General features: G+C 39.0%; 1 protein-coding gene across 1 annotated transcript in view; it reads right to left on the bottom strand.

The window, feature by feature from the left end:
* Positions 1–17,733, bottom strand: part of LOC106066266 (prion-like-(Q/N-rich) domain-bearing protein 25) — a 39,205-nt gene that overhangs the window by 7,751 nt on the left and 13,721 nt on the right. The window contains exons 6-8 of the mRNA XM_056032132.1: positions 15,346–15,563; positions 11,696–11,812; positions 228–353 (exon numbers count right to left, since the gene is read on the bottom strand). Of these exons, the coding sequence (XP_055888107.1) occupies positions 228–353; positions 11,696–11,812; positions 15,346–15,563 (461 nt within the window). The remainder of the gene's footprint in view (positions 1–227; positions 354–11,695; positions 11,813–15,345; positions 15,564–17,733) is intronic.

The raw sequence follows: 17,733 nt of genomic DNA, 5'->3' as shown, positions 1-17,733 counted from the left end.
ATAAATGTTTATTTACAAGAGGACATGACAAACACATAGATCTAGGACATCTGCCTTGAGCACGGCATCTTTATATCGGCTCTAGACTCGGGCGGAAATCGTTCTCTCTCTACTCTCTAATGTCAACATCCTTCCTAGTCTAGTGTCTAATAGTGCGCGGTGTGCATGGCAAGGTTATAACAATATTTAGATTGACATGCTCACTAATTACCGAATGCATAACTTACTGTTGCTACAGTTTGCACTGATTGGATCGTAGTACTGGCTGGATGTACAGCCACACAGACGTCCTTCACAACTTAATCCCGGCACACACCAGTCTGCATTGCTGCAAGGGTAGCCATGATGCACTTCTAATGGGTTTAAAAAAACATAAGATCTTTTATCCAGTGGGGTTATTAAAAGAAACAGAAATATTGCCGCCAATACAGCTAAAGTAAAACATGGAAAGATAACTACTAAATGTATACGTACACCTCTACGTATGATAAACCAATATTCCATTAGCCTTAGACCTGTTAGACTTCTCTTTGTGTACAACATAAAGTAAAATTAAAGTACCCCTTTCAGATATAGAGAAATCAGGTTAGACAATGAAATGTCCAGGTTATCTGTTTCTGTAGGCAACGGTTAACGAACAGTGTGTCAAGTGGCCAGCACACAACGACCAAAAGCCTTTGCTTTCCCCAACTCAAGTTAGGCACTCATTAGAGCTGGGTAGACTCAGGGGCACCTTAATGATCCCGAAATTAAAAATCTTAGTCATTCACTAGGATTCGATTCCGACAACCCTCAGTTTGGAAGCCGAGCGTTTTACCACTCAGCCACGGCGCCTTCAAGATTGTTTAAAGAAAGAGACATTTAGCCGTCAATGCAACAAAAGTGAGACATGTTAAGATAAAACAAAACGACTAAAAGTCTACGTCTACGTATGTTCAACTGATGTTCCATTATCGTCTGACCTGCTAGACTCCTGTTAGAACACTTTAGAAAACACTGCATCATTATGACTAATACCAAACTGTGTTGGCATTGCTGTTTCCTTGAGCCCAACAGCTTCGTGAAGAGGGCGGAACTGCTGAGCGCTCGACAACGTTCCAAACTTGCCCAATGCCCAGGCACTCACCTCTTCCTGGAGTTGAATCTTGACTAACTTTCCACCAATTTATACTTTTAAAATGTTCTTTTCCGGTATTTTATTCCAAGTATTTCTCTTAGCTTTCGCCTTCTAGAAACTGACGTTCGCGACCCTTTTCTTGATTTATTTCTCTGATTGGTTAATTATAACTAACTCGTGCTTATTCTGTGACTTTATTTAATGTGGCCCTCTGTATAATGAGGTCACTGATCAATTCGTGAAAGTGAGCATGTCGTGGTCTGTTCCAATTGCTATTGTGATCCTGCTTCGAATCTCGTATTTGTGATGGAATCATTTTAGGTGATACATAGGATCCTTCTATAGAATCCAAATCCCACTGTAAGAATCCTGCTCTCTAATTCTGCTCATAACGTCAAAGATTCGTAAACAAACAAGCATGTGACCATGATCAAGGAGCGCATCAGTTTGACTTAAATGCCGAGGACTTATCCTTTGTCTTTTCAGATTGATTTAAGCCTTGCTAGTGCTGCTGTAGACTGCATAATTCTTGCCAGTGGTTCAGATCTGGTTCCTTCATGTCAAAAATAGGTCCGAGGTATATAAAACTTCTGACACTTGCCAACTTTTTGCCTCCAATATTGATGTCCATTTAAAAGCCTCGGTGGTTATTGCTAATACTTTGTGTTTTTTCGGCATTGATCTCAAAGTTTATGTTTCAGAAGTCTTGACTATGCAGATCACCAAGTCAGCTAGTTTTTCCTCTGTTCTTTCCAGACCATCTATGTCCTTCAAAAATCACAATGTTTGTAATTCTTCTTCCATCAATGCTTCCATTAACTTCGTAACCTTCAATAGCCTTCTCCATTATCCTTTCAAGGAAGATATTGCCATGTGATGGGGAGTATGTAACCTTGTCTCACTCCAACTCAATCTTTTAAGCCAGTCCGAAATGTTATTGTTCGCTACAGCACTACACTATGGGCTGGCTTGTAAACATTCTGCATTTCTTAAACTATGTTTTTATTGATATCGTTCTTCTCTGTTGTCAAACGTTTATTGAAGTCGATAAAGACATGAAAGAGATACTTTGGACGTTGAAGGTATTCCTCACGTAGTTTCCACGTGTTTAGGATTCGTTCTGTTGCTGTGCGGACTTGCCTAAGCCCCGCATGTTGCGAAGAATAAGCAACTAAAAAATTGAAGCAATACAATGATAACTTACTGTCTCTGCAGGTCAGTGAAGCTTGATCATAAAACTGTGTCCCATTACATTTACAATACCATCCAGAACAAATTAAGCCTTGAGCACAAATGTCCTGATTGTTACAATAAGAACCAGATGACAGTCCTACAGAAAATGTACACACACACACAAATTGTTAATTAAATGAATTTTAAAATCTGGTGGGATATAATAATAAGCACAAAATAAGGGATATAATCATAGTTCATTTGATAAAAGTATGAAATAGTGCTAAACAAAACATTGGCAGAACACTATTGTTACGTTCCTTTCTAGAATAAGACTCTTTAAACAGTACATTAACACTAAAACAACAACGTCATCGCTTAGAACTCATTTTAATTCTCATGAACACTAGAACACTATTTCGTTTCTATTTTCTCCATTTTCTTTTCTCCCCTCCGTTCAACACGCATTCGCACCATTTCACATTTACATTAACATGCGCACGTAACAACTATAAATCGCACATATTTAGTCTAGATCTACTACAAATTTAATGACATGACTGCTTCAAACTAATTGATACAATTACACTTCATACAAGTTTTTTTTTTAAAGTATTTTTTTATGTTTTTCTTCTTTTGTTTTTGTTAGCTCGGTCAATGAGTAAATTACTTGTAGAGTATATCTCAAAACTCCATCGAGATGTGAGTAGTATTACAGCACTCAACTAGTATGTGCGGTTTTATTCATTGTGTCCGATCTTTTGTTTAACATAAGCACTAGCGGATCCAGAACTTTGGAGTGGGGGGGGGCGATTTTTTTCCAAACCCTAACCCTAACGCCCAGTAAACCCTAACCCTACGCATAAACGTGCATACAGCGCGCGCGCGCACGCACACACACACACACACACGCACGCACACACATACACACATATATATATATATATATGTATATATATATATATATATATATATATATATATATATATATATATATATATATATATATATATATATATATATATATAAATAAATATGAGAATAAAAAAAGCAGCATTTCTCAACCTTTGGCGAAAAACAAAACAACTGGGGCAGCGCTATAAGGTTCTCTGGTGAAATTCGGGGCGAAACCCCGACGCCAAAAGCGTTTTCTTGCTTTTTTCAATGCAGAAACGCATTCTCCTGACAAGTACAGCTCATTATTCATCAATGGAGTTCGGGGCGAAGCCCCGACGCCAAAAGCGTTTTCTTGCATTCTTCACTGCAGAAACGCATTCTCCTGACCTGAAGCTCATTATTCATACTATTGAAAAACGACCTTTCGAATAATGTTGTACTTGAAAAATATTCTAATTTGAATGTATAGGCCCATAATACATTGCAAATAAAACCGATTTGTTCCTTGAAAAGATAGGATACCCCACGTATTTAGATTTTTGCCTTGAGGATCGCCGCCGAAAAAAAACTTATTCGATAAATAGTATTCAAGAAAACTCTAGTATAAATTGTGAGTAATAGTCCCAAAATTATTTAGCTAGAAAAATATCAGATTGAGTAAAGGTTGGGAAAAGGCGACTATGAAAACGTTATTTGAGCTTAGAACTCTTCTCAATCATGACTCTTATACTGAAAAATTTCGTTTGAATTCTAACTTTTCCAATGCAAAGTCTTTCTTAAAATACTTATGATAACTTCATGTGAAATTACAAAAATTCTGTTTGGAAATGGGAATGGCGTAGAGTGAAAACGATTAATCCTCGCTCCTTTACTAATTTCTGCTAAAGATTGCATTTGGCATTAAAGAATAGGTATGGGACGACTCGATATAAGAATTTAATTTATAGTATATATAAATTATTTTAGTGACAGATTTTTTTAATTTTGTAATTTCTTAACTATAATACAAAAAGAAAAAGTATTGATTTGTCCGATGGGGGAAATGCGATTGCATGTATCGCCCCTCCCACCTGGTACAACCCTTTTTCATTTAAATTTACTAATGATACAATTTGAAATTAGGGTGTGGTACGACACATTTACAATGGGTCACATAACAATACGTAGTTTATATTATAAAGATATTCAACTAATTTTATTCACAAACTATGATTCTCCACAAAAATAGGACCGCCTTCCCCAGCACTCAGAGGGCTAGAGTGGGGAGGGCAGTACATGCAATCGCCCCCCCCCCCCCTCACCCCACCGAATCGGCCAAAATACCAGAAAGGGAGCGACATAATATAAAATGTATATATTAATTCAACTAATTTTGTTCACAAACTATGATTTCTACATAAAAACGGACCGCCCCCCTACTCAAAGGGTTTAGGTGGGAAGGGCAGAAGAGGTATTCGCCCCCCCCCCCACCAATCGGCAAACAGGGAACGACATAATATAAAGATCGGTTAAAACATCAATAACAAGTTTTAAAGATAGAATAGAGATATTTAATTGATTTTGTTAGCAAGCTGTGATTTCTACATACAAATTGGACCGCCCCCCCCACTCGAAAGTGTAAGGGGGGGCGGGATGGATACCATCGACCCCTCCCGACCCCAACAAATCGGCCAACATACTAGAGGGGGGGGGCGAAATAATCTAAAAATAGGTTGAAATATAAATAATTAGTGTATATTTTTTTTTAACATAAGTAATAAATTCGTATACAAATTGTGTGAATCCTATACTAAAGTTCGTCCGCCCCCCTTTCGGAGGGGGGGGGGGGGTCGGTCGAGTGGGGGGGGGGCGATCGCCCCTACCGCCCCCCCCCCCCCTGGATCCGCCAGTGAACATAAGTGTATACTTAAATTATTTACTTTCATTAATTATTTATATTCAAGTTGTAGGTCTAATTATTATATACCGAGTTCTTGTAATAAGCGTGGCATTCCAATAGTACAACTAAATCCAGGAATGAAATTGAGAACACCTTTATGCATAAAACCATCAAGAATTACTTAACAAGCTCAAAAAGTAGTGAATGAATGTAATTTTTTAAACCATAGAGTTCCAACAACGAGCGTAATATTAAAATAACATAAAAACTTTCTTCTTAAGTAGATTGTACTCTATTTATTTAAGTAATTTACAAGACACATGCAGGGGGGAAAGCTGCTTTTACGTTGTGTGGTCTGCCCAAACGTCTGTCCGTCTGTCATGTTTAAAAAGTAAGAATGCATCATATACACGTTTTTTAGAACAAGATTTGTTGGCAGTGTTTATTGTTATTACAGGTATATTTACACATTTACTATCACAAGTCAAATCTCTTTCGAAAAAGTGGGACGGCTTGTCCTATGGTCAAGTATCGACTGGATCTAGAGGATTATGTCATCAAATCCATTTAGTGTTGTATTTTTTTTTTGACACTATGGCTTGGTCACAGCTCCTTCAGCTTTTGCCAGGTTACCCCTGCCGTATCTTTGCATTTTGTGACATTACGCCGCCAGCGTGACAGACAATCCAACAGCTTCGTCTTGCACATGTCTTTGGAGGAACATACGTAGGAATGTGGTTGTTAATAGCTGAAAGTTTTGTGCTAAACATTCTAAATCATGCTTCTCTCTCTCGGCACTGCTCAAAACAGATGACTCATGATCGGAACCTTCCGGGGCCGCCTTTGAGTACCTTTGAGTATAAACTCTCTAAATTTGTTTTCCATATTTTTACTATAGGATGTTTTTGGTTCCAGCTATGTTATGTGACGCCTTTGACATCTTGCCAAAAGCATGTGGAAAAAAATATTTTATTAGCAGTGGCGTCACTAGGGTGTGTGTCAGCCGGTGCGCTCAGCTCAGGGTGTCAACCCCCCTCTTTAAAAAAAAACTTTTTTTTTCGTTTGTTTGTTGCGCTGTAATACATATAGTTTATAATTACCTACGTTATTTGATTGTTCAACAATAATAAAATGGGTGTCTATTAAATTTTAAAATTCAGTTGTTGATTACAATTTATATATAGTTTACTGGGTTTGTGTAGTCATGTGAAACTCTGAACGCATCCTTAGTCTTTGGAATTGAAGACATTACCATTGATCTATAGTTCAATTTTACAACAACGCAACCATTAGTAAATTACACTGGGTTTCTTTCTGGATTTTAAACTTGAAAACTTATTAAGTTGATCAAAGTTAATGTCATAGACGATTTCGTTTTTAATAAAATTCCCTTTGTGAAAGTGGTGAAAGGTGTCGTTAGTTCCTTTGTCTCAAAAAGTTCTTCATTTTAATTTGAAATCCTTTCTCACATGACGCCATAGATATGCCGATGGTAAGTGTTACGTGCGCATCATAGTGTAAATGTGAAATGGTGCGAATGCTTAAAACTAAGACTAAGACTGCTTTATTGATCCTAGACAACTTAAAGAAATCATTCAGCGACTACACACAGGTATCTTGGTGCATTTCATGTTCCCTGATCAATGAGTGGAGGTGATAGAGTCTGACCGAGTGAGGTACGGACGAGTTTTTGTACCGCTCCGTTCTTGTTTTGATTGACAGCAGTCGACCACTTCGCGACGACCTGACGTAGTTCTGATGGAGCGGGTGGCCGTTGTCTTCCAAGATTTTTTCGATTTTTCTTAGGCACTTTTGTTCAAAAAGTTCCTTTCAATGTGGTAATGTTGTGAGTGTAATTTTTGATGCTTTTTTTTAATGATGTTTTCTAGACGTTGCAACAGTTTAGATGAGGCGTTGTCTTGCCTGTTGAAAAGGGGGGGGGGAGAACAAAAATGGAGGAATAGAAACTAAATAGTGTTTACAGTGTTAATGAAGATTAAATTAATTATAAACTATGAGGTTGACGTTATGTGTTGGTGTAGTGTTAAAAGAGTCTCTTCATAGAACAAAACGTAACAATAAGAAACGGCTTTGTTAAATGATTTAGAGATGTGTTTTTTTGAGGGTCTTAGTGGCATAAGAATCATTGCACTGTCAACTCTTTTATATTCTTCAAGAATAACTTTTGTTGCCTTTAAATCCCTTCTCAGACGTGGTATTAATGTTTGAATATCGCCTTCTGAATAATCAACATTTACGCCAATATTTTGAGACTGACATCTACAATACTTTGTTGGTTGTTGAACTGAAGAATGTTTCGGTTGGATTGCTCCAAACTTATCTGCTAGATCAATGATTGCTTCGAGTAGGAGTTGAAGCTCAGAGTTAAAAAAAACGATCAAAGCACAAAAGAATAAACCACGTATTCTCTTCTTTAATAGTGAATCCGACATCTTATTATTGCTCTCCTGGTATCTTCTTCTTTTTTTTTTTTCTGAATCACAATTCTTTTTTTTTTAAGAAGAGTCTTTTTTGAAACACTTTGCGCTAACGAGCTAGGCAATTGTTAAAGAAAAGGTTTAATTAATTAATCAACACTTTGACAATACTCTAAAGATAGGCCTACACTTGTGTATATTTGGCCTTCTAGTACATCTCCCCCCCCCAACCAAAAAAAAAAAAGTTAAGATATGTAAAATAAAAGACCTTAGGCTGAGTCTCTAGTGGCAATAATTTCAGAACGAAAAAAAAAGCATTTCAATTGTATCCAAAAAAATGCTAGGAAAAAAAGCTATGTTCTGAAAACGAATGTTGACCAAATAGATTGAGTTAATATTGTATACATCTATTAAATAGCTATTCTATATGGTTGTTAATAAACTTCCTATACTCCTCCATGGTTCCAGACATTGAAGCAGCATTTTTATATCTTTGGGCTCCACGTATAAATTTAAGCTCAACCTTTTCTACACATTTTAAGATATTAAGTTGATCTCAACAACTTTTTTCTTTCAAATCCAGAAGAATTCTTCATATGTCTTTTAATTTTCCAATATCGGACTTTATTTCAATACAATTAGTGGAATTGTCGACTACAAAAGGATGGCTGCCTGGTCGTGCGGTTTGCGCGCTGGACTGTCGTTCGGATTTATCGACGGTCGAGGGTTCAAACCCTGCCCGCTCCCATCCCCCGTCGTCCTGCGGGAGGTTTGGACTAGGAAGTAAACTATCTTAAACTCTGAAGGAACATCCGAAACATGTCAAACATTTTACAAAACATTTTACAAACAGTTTGTTGCTATTAAGTGACTAAATCGTACCCATTAGGAAGCAATGGAAGCATCAGAATCATTCGTGGAAAAAAAATCCCCTAAAATATTCAAGTATATGATTCGACTGTCACATTGTAACATTTCCTTTATCCTGGCTAGAGCTTCATTTACAGAAAAATGAAATTAGATCATAATCTTCAGAAATCTCAATGACCACTCTTTTACTTTCCGATTCAACTAAATTTACATTAATTACATGTGAGATTTCAATAATATTTTATGCCGGAAGAATGTCGTCTTTTGTTAAATAGGGACTATTGGTTGGCGTCCTGATATTACGGTGCTAGCTACAAATTAGATTTGACTAAAACGATTTTAAAAATCAAAGCAGTGTTCATATACATACATGAAGCCACTAGCGGATCCAGAACTTTGGAGTGGGGGGGGGGCGATTTTTTTTCCAAACCCTAACCCTAACGCCCAGTAAACCCTAACACTACGCATAAACGTGCACACACACACACACGCGCACACACACACACACACATATGTATATATATATATATATATATATATATATATAAATATGAGAATAAAATAAGCAGCATTTCTCAACCTTCGGCGAAAAACAAAACAACTGGGGCAGCACTATAAGGTTCTCTGGTGAAGTTCGGGGCGAAGCCCCGACGCCATAAGCGTTTTCTTGCTTTTTTCACTGCAGAAACGCATTCTCCTGACAAGTACAGCTCATTATTCATCAATGGAGTACGGGGCGAAGCCCCGACGCTTAAAGCGTTTTCTTGCATTCTTCTCTGCAGAAACGCATTTTCCTGACATCTACAACTCATTACCAATAAATGAAGTTCGGGGCGAAGCCCCGACGCCAAAAGCGTTTTCTTGCATTCTTCTCTGCAGAAACGCATTTTCCTGACATCTACAACTCATTACCCATAAATGAAGTTAGGGGCGAAGCCCCGACGCCAAAAGCGTTTTCTTGCATTCTTCACTGCAGAAACGCATTCTCCTGACCTGAAGCTCATTATTCATACTATTAAAAAACGACCTTTCGAATAATGTTGTACTTGAAAAATATTCTAATTTGAATTTATAGGCCCATAAAACATTGCAAATAAAACCGAGTTGTTCCTTGAAAAGATAGGATACCCCACGTATTTAGATTTTGGCTTTGAGGATCGCCGCCGAAAAAAAACTTATTCGATAAATATTATTCAAGAAAACTCTAGTATAAATTGTGAGTTATAGTCCCAAGTTTATTTAGCTAGAAAAATATCAGATTGAAAAGGTTGGGAAAAGACGACTATGAATATCTTATTTGAGTTTAGAACTCATCTCAATCATGACGCTTATACTGAAAAATTTCGTTTGAATTCTAACTTTTCCAATGCAAAGACTTTCTTAAAATACTTATGATAACTTCATGTGAAATTACAAAAACTTTGTCTGGAAATGGGAATGGCGGTAGAGTGAAAACGATTAATCCCCGCTCCTTTACTAATTTCTGCTAAAGATTGCATTTGGCATTAAAGAATAGGTATGGGGCGACTCGATATAAGAATTTAATTTATAGTATATATAAATTATATTAGTGACAGATTTTTTTAATTTTGTAATTTCTTAACTATAATACAAAAAGAAAAAGTATTGATTTGTCCGATGGGGGAAATGCGATTGCATGTATCGCCCCTCCCACCTGGTACAACCCTTTTTCATTTAAATTTACTAATGATACAATTTGAGATTAGAGTGTGGTACGACATATTTACAATGGATCACATATCAATACGTAGTTTATATTATATAGATATTCAACTAATTTTGTTCACAAACTATGATTCTCCATAAAAATAGGACCGCCCCCCCCAGCACTCAGAGGACTAGAGTGGGGAGTGCAGTACATGCAATCGCCCCACCCCCCTCACCCCACCGAATCGGCCAAAATACCATAAACGGAGAAACATAATATAAAATTTATATATTAATTCAACTAATTTTGTTCACAAACTATGATTTCTCCATAAAAACGGACCGCCCCCCCCACTCAAAGGGTTTAGGTGGGAAGGGCAGAAGAGGTATTCGTCCCCCCCCCCACCAATCGGCAAACAGGGAACGACATAATATAAAGATCGGTTAAAATATCAATAACAAGTTACAAGGATATAGATAATTAATTGATTTGCTAGCAGGCTGTGATTTCTACCAATAAATTGGACCGCCCCCCCCACTCAAAAGTGTAGGGGGGGCGGGATTGATACCATCGCCCCCTCCCGACCCCACCAAATCGGCCAACATACTAGAGGGGGGGGGCGAAATAATCTAAAAATAGATTGAAATATAAATAATTAGTATATATTTTTAACATAAGTAATAAATTCGTATACAAATTGTGTGAATCCTATACTAAAGTTCCTCGGCCCCCCCCCCTTTGGTCGGCCGAGTGTGGGGGGGGGGGCGATCGCCCCTACCGCCCCCCCCCCTGGATCCACCAGTGCATGAAGCTGGTATACAAGTAAAAATAGGGTTTCACGTTATCCTTGATATATTAAGTATGACATAGCATTTTGGAATAATATCATTAAAAAAATTAAAATATGTTTAGCCCAAATGAAAAAAAAAAGCATAAAGATCTATTTATTAATTGTGAATAACATGTTCCAATATTTAGCCACTGTCATTTATTTTTTTCAATTGTCAGTTATTCATAAACGCATTTTTTTATTAGGGTGTCACCCCATTAACAGGTGTCACCCGTTGCGGACCGCACCCCCCCACACTCCTCTAGTGACGCTACTGCCTACCAATCACGGAACTAAAAATTATTCTTAAAGACAATTAAAAATGAGCTTTGATCTCATGTCTAGCACTCCCGCCCCCCTCACCTAGCTACACAAAAATGGTGTGATACTAAATTAAGCAAAATATTGCTTACGTCCTATCAGGTTTCGTACAAAACTTTGAAACTATATTTTACCGGCAGTACAATGTTTTCGACGTATACTGTTTGCAACATATAGACCTACATTTTAAAAAGTTCCAGTTTCAAATCTTGCAATCTATAGGGCAGTTGATGTAAAGGTCATCTGTTTCTGTGTTCCATGGTTAACGAGGGTGTCATGTGGCCAGAACAACGATCCACCATCTTTAGTTTTCCACAAACTAATGCCAATTACATATTTGAGCTGGTTGGGCTCAAAAGCTCCCTAAAAATTGCCAAAATTAAAAATCCCAGTCTCCACAAAGAATTGAACCCGAGTTCCGTTTTGGAATCCGCGTGTTTTACCACTCGACCACCGCTCCTTCAGATCTAGATTTCATCATGGTTAAAGAAAATATACTTACTACTTTTGCAAATTGTCTGGTTATAATATTGGCTCGCTAAGCAGCCACACACTCCGCCAAGGCAGGTCAGTCCTTGTATACATGTATCAGTAATGTTACACGACTCTCCATACAGAACTAGAAGTGAATCATTCAAAGCAAAAATTGTTTTGTTTTTTTTTAATATTATATCAGTTACTTAATTAATAATAAATTAATGTTCAAAGCTTTAAACTGCGGGCTGCTAAGATCTTTATTCGTTACCCTGTACAAGAACTAATGTGACAGAAGTGACTGGAACAATTACAGGGGGATCTCCTTTCTAAGCATTGTTGGCAAAGTCTTCGCTCGAGTGATACTGCCCAGGCTACAAAAACTCACAGTGTGGCTTTCTCTAAGGGAGATCCACAATTGACATGATTTTCTCCATCCGTCAACTTCAGGAAAAGTGCAGAGAGCAAAGGATGCCTTTGTACATTGCATTCATTGACCTGACAAAGGCCTTCGATCTAGTCAGTAGAGATGGCCTCTTTAAAATTGTACCGATACTATGCAGTCTACCCTAAATGCTAAATGTATTGTCTCCTTTCACCAAACTATGATGGGTACTGTGCTGTTCAACGGCGCAGTCTCCTCTACTGCCGAAGTGCAAGTCACCTTACCTTAACCTGCGATATATGTGGACGGGAGTGTCACTCCACAATAGTCACATGAAAAAGTGTTCGAGAGGAACCATTATCGTTCATCGACTGAAAGAGGCCAGCATTGGATAATACATTTTCAAAGATTTAAGCTAACAGCCCTGTCACTTTAAGACGATTATTGTTCTCGATGAGAAGAAAATGAATAAGAACCATTATTTAGAAAGAAAAGAGAGAAAGACAGAGAGAAAGACAGAGAGAAAGACAGAGAGAAAGACAGAGAGAGCTACCTACAGGTAGAAGGAGAAAGGTACAGCGAGCGATGAACAAATATCAACATTTTATTTTGTTACCTGTGCAGCAGTGCGTGTATTTGGAGTGGTGCGATTGTGGAATGGTGCGATTGTGGAATGGTGCGATTGTGGAGTGGTGCGATTGTGGAATGAGGCGATTGTGGAATGGTGCGATTGTGGAATGAGGCGATTGTGGAATGGTGCGATTGTGGAATGGTGCGATTGTGGAATGGTGCGATTGTGAAATGGTGCGATTGTGGAATGGTGCGATTGTGGAATGAGGCGATTGTGGAATGGTGCGTTTGTGGAATGATGCGTTTGTGGAATGAGGCGATTGTGGAATGGGGCGATTGTGGAATGAGGCGATTGTGGAATGGTGCGTTTGTGGAATGATGCGTTTGTGGAATGAGGCGATTGTGGAATGGGGCGATTGTGGAATGGTGCGATTGTGGAATGGTGCGATTGTGGAATGAGGCGATTGTGGAATGGTGCGTTTGTGGAATGGTGCGTTTGTGGAATGAGGCGATTGTGGAATGGTGCGATTGTGGAATGGTGCGATTGTGGAATGAGGCGATTGTGGAATGGTGCGATTGTGGAATGAGGCGATTGTGGAATGGTGCGATTGTGGAATGAGGCGATTGTGGAATGGTGCGATTGTGGAATGAGGCGATTGTGGAATGGTGCGATTGTGGAATGAGGCGATTGTGGAATGAGGCAATTGTGGAATGGTGTGTTTGTGGAATGAGGCGATTGTGGAATGAGGCGATTGTGGAATGGTGCGATTGTGGAATGAGGCGATTGTGGAATGAGGCGATTGTGGAATGGTGCGTTTGTGGAATGAGGCAATTGTGGAATGAGGCGATTGTGGAATGGTGCGTTTGTGGAATGAGGCGATTGTGGAATGGTGCGATTGTGGAATGGTGCGATTGTGGAATGAGGCGATTGTGGAATGGTGCGTTTGTGGAATGGTGCTTTTGTGGAATGAGGCGATTGTGGAATGGTGAGATTGTGGAATGGTGCGATTGTGGAATGGTGCGATTGTGGAATGAGGCGATTGTGGAATGAGGCGATTGTGGAATGGTGCGATTGTGGAATGGTGCGATTGTGGAATGAGGCGATTGTGGAATGGTGCGATTGTGGAATGGTGCGATTGTGGAATGAGGCGATTGTGGAATGGTGCGATTGTGGAAAGGTGCGATTGTGGAATGAGGCGATTGTGGAATGGTGCGATTGTGGAATGAGGCGATTGTGGAATGGTGCGTTTGTGGAATGGTGCGTTTGTGGAATGAGGCGATTGTGGAATGGTGCGATTGTGGAATGGTGCGATTGTGGAATGAGGCGATTGTGGAATGGTGCGATTGTGGAATGGTGCGATTGTGGAATGAGGCGATTGTGGAATGGTGCGTTTGTGGAATGAGGCGATTGTGGAATGAGGGGATTGTGGAATGGTGCGATTGTGGAATGGTGCGATTGTGGAATGAGGCGATTGTGGAATGGTGCGATTTTTAAATGAGGCGATTGTGGAATGAGGCGATTGTGGAATGGTGCGTTTGTGGAATGAGGCGATTGTGGAATGAGGCGATTGTGGAATGGTGCGTTTGTGGAATGGTGCGTTTGTGGAATGGTGCGTTTGTGGAATGGTGCGTTTGTGGAATGGTGCGTTTGTGGAATGGTGCGTTTGTGGAATGAGGCGATTGTGGAATGGTGCGATTGTGGAATGGTGCGTTTGTGGAATGGTGCGTTTGTGGAATGGTGCGTTTGTGGAATGGTGCGTTTGTGGAATGAGGCGATTGTGGAATGGTGCGATTGTGGAATGGTGCGTTTGTGGAATGGTGCGTTTGTGGAATGAGGCGATTGTGGAATGGTGCGATTGTGGAATGGTGCGATTGTGGAATGGTGCGATTGTGGAATGGTGCGATTGTGGAATGAGGCGATTGTGGAATGGTGCGATTGTGGAATGAGGCGATTGTGGAATGAGTCGATTGTGGAATGGTGCGATTGTGGAATGGTGCGAATGTGGAATGGTGCGATTTTGGAGTGGTGCGAATGTAGAATGGTGTGAATGTGGAATGGTGCGAATGTGGAATGATGTGAATGTGGAATGGTGCGATTGTGGAATGGTGTGAATGTGGAATGACGCGATTGTGGAATGGTGCGATTGTGGAATGAGGCGATTGTGGAATGAGGCGATTGTGGAATGAGGCGATTGTGGAATGGAGCGATTGTGGAATGAGGCGATTGTGGAATGAGGCGATTGTGGAATGAGGCGATTGTGGAATGAGGCGATTGTGGAATGGAGCGATTGTGGAATGAGGCGATTGTGGAATGAGGCGATTGTGGAATGATGCGATTGTGGAATGAGGCGATTGTGGAATGAGGCGATTGTGGAATGGAGCGATTGTGGAATGAGGCGATTATGGAATGAGGCGATTGTGGAATGAGGCGATTGTGGAATGGTGCGTTTGTGGAATGAGGCGAATGTGGAATGGTGCGATTTTGGAGTGGTGCGAATGTAGAATGGTGCGATTGTGGAGTGGTGCGAATGTAGAATGGTGTGAATGTGGAATGGTGCGAATATGGAATGGTGCGAATGCGTGTTGAAAGAGGAAAATGGAGTAGTGTAAATGAGGTTATTATTGACATATTATTTTTTGTTGAATCAAGATTAAAGTCCCCATAATCTACTACAGATGAGTCTGTTTCGGTCTCATCTGCTCGTAGCATATTCATCACTTACCACCATACACCTGATAGGATCCACTGAAGCCGTAATAACTTGAACTAGAAGACCAGCTGTAAGAGGTACTAAACACCACCAGCATGTAGTTACTTGTAGATGTCACAGACTGCATGGACCATGGCCCAGTGTATCTCTTTAATAAAATCACATCTACTCGATATTGCCCATCGTATATGTAAACGTAATCAGATGTAGATACAATGCTTCCGTTTGTGCTAAAATAGAAATAAAAAAAAAATATTTTGGTTCAATCGTAAATATAAATTACAAAAAAAATAGGTATCCTTTTCATTACTTTATAAGGTTTGATTCAGAACGACTGTGTCATTTTAAGTGTAAAAATACCGGGTGCTTCATTGATAACTTTTAAAGGTATGTTTTAGAAGATGTTTTGTATGTTTTGTTTATATTTGGTCTCTCCTATTTGTAAAAGAAGTCTATCTATCTATCTATCTATCTATCTATCTATCTATCTAGCTAGCTAGCTGTCTGTCTGTCTGTCTGTCTGTCTGCCTGTCCGCAGGGCCGGACTTGGTATATGCTAACTAGGCTACCGCCTAAAGCCTCCAAATAGTGGGTGCCTCGAACAGGACTCAAAGAAATTTTTAATAGAAAAAATAGAACTGTATGCAGAACTCAAGGTCTCTACTATGATTTAGGGTTACATTGTTTTGTTTGGTGTAATGCATAAATTGTAAGACAAATTTCCATACGAACAATAAAGATTATTATTATTATTATGTTAGAAAAGAACGAGCATTCATTCTCTGGCGCCGCCAGGGTCGAGTTTTGTTAAAGGGAAACAAAATTCATCGTAGTGCCTTTTCTCAGTTTCCACAGAGAAATTTTCTGGTGATGAGGCAGGTCTTCAGTAGTACCTGCCTCTGACAGGCAACGAGACTGTTCCTATAATGTCAATGGCCTTGAAGGTATCTGTGAGATCGGTTGTTATTATCATATCGGTTGATATAACAATAGGGTATATTGTTGTTTTAGATAACTGTGACGAACTTGCCGAAGGATGTATTAATAAGTTGATGAATTCATAGGAAATGACGATCACACTTGCCGGGGATTATATTATCAAACTTGACAATTCAATGAAATGAAGAAAGAAACATCTCTCTGTATTTTCTTCAAACTTCTTTAATAACTTCTTCAACTTTCACATCAAATTAACTTCTTAATTCAATAACAACTTGACACTTCATAAATAAAACTTAAAGATACATAAAACTTCACATAATATAACTTCAACTTCAACTACTAAAACTTTACTTAATGGACCCGCTAATATCACAAAACTTATTACTAATCGAGGACTGAGCGAGGACCATCGCTCTACAAGAACTACTACTATGCGAGGACTGAGCGAGGACCCCGTCTAACTGACTTTCCCCTTATTTATACTTTCTTTGATCGTACGTTCCAGAATCATGGAACTTTCTCAGATAATTATTTTAGTAACTTTGACCTTCTAGAAGCTGACGTGTGCTATTTTTTCCCTTAACCTCTTTCTTTGATTGGATATCTAAAATTAACTTGTTTACGCTGGACACTTGCACTGGTTTGAACTTGCTTCTAGAAACTGGTCGAAATAGGTAACAGACTCGACTCGTGACAATAACCTCCATAAACGCTTAATTTTCAAGGTTCCAATATTTTCGGCGTATTCTATCTCAGTTTTTCTTACATTATAAGACAGTGGTACGGCGATATCAATAATGGTAGCGGCTTTTTCTTTTTCGATGAGAAACAGACCAGGGCGATTAAAATCTACCGTTTTGTCGGTCAAGATAGGCCTATCCCAGTACAGCTAATGATAAGTAGACTCGAGAACCTGTTGTGGTGTGTATTTGCAATAAGAGGGGAGTTTCCTTACCGATCAAATTGTGTGTCAAAGCCAAGTGCTGGTGTATTAGCTTTGCAACATTTTCGGCATTTGTCAACAACATTGAGTTATAGAAAATGCTTCTCGTAATTTTTTGTCCTGATTACTCTGTTTTGTATTGCTGTGACAAAGCCTTCTGTTTCAGGGGAGAGATGACCTGCTTTGAGCCATGCTAAAGAAGCAGCCTTTTCAATGTTGTCCCCATCTAATAAAGCCTGAAATTTTCCGTGGTTTTTTTTTTTCTTCCCATTGGCGAATCTCATGCCCTACGTCGTCCAAACCGACATTAACATATTATTATTATTATTCATGAATGTTTAGATCTACTTATTAGACTGTATTACACCACTTTGGACATTTCTCACATCAATCACATTTATTTTTCCAATTAGACATTAAGCTTTCCATGTCCAGAAATTTAGCATTGTAGAATGGGAAATAAATTGTCTATGACAGTTCAAAGTGTGTATACATTTTTTTGACGCACCCTGTAT

The sequence above is a fragment of the Biomphalaria glabrata genome, chromosome 6 (genome assembly GCF_947242115.1).
Source record: "Biomphalaria glabrata chromosome 6, xgBioGlab47.1, whole genome shotgun sequence".
Taxonomy (NCBI): Eukaryota; Metazoa; Mollusca; class Gastropoda; family Planorbidae; genus Biomphalaria; species Biomphalaria glabrata.
The sequence above is the reverse complement of the archived record's forward strand: the minus strand, read 5'-3'. Positions and strand labels throughout refer to the sequence as shown.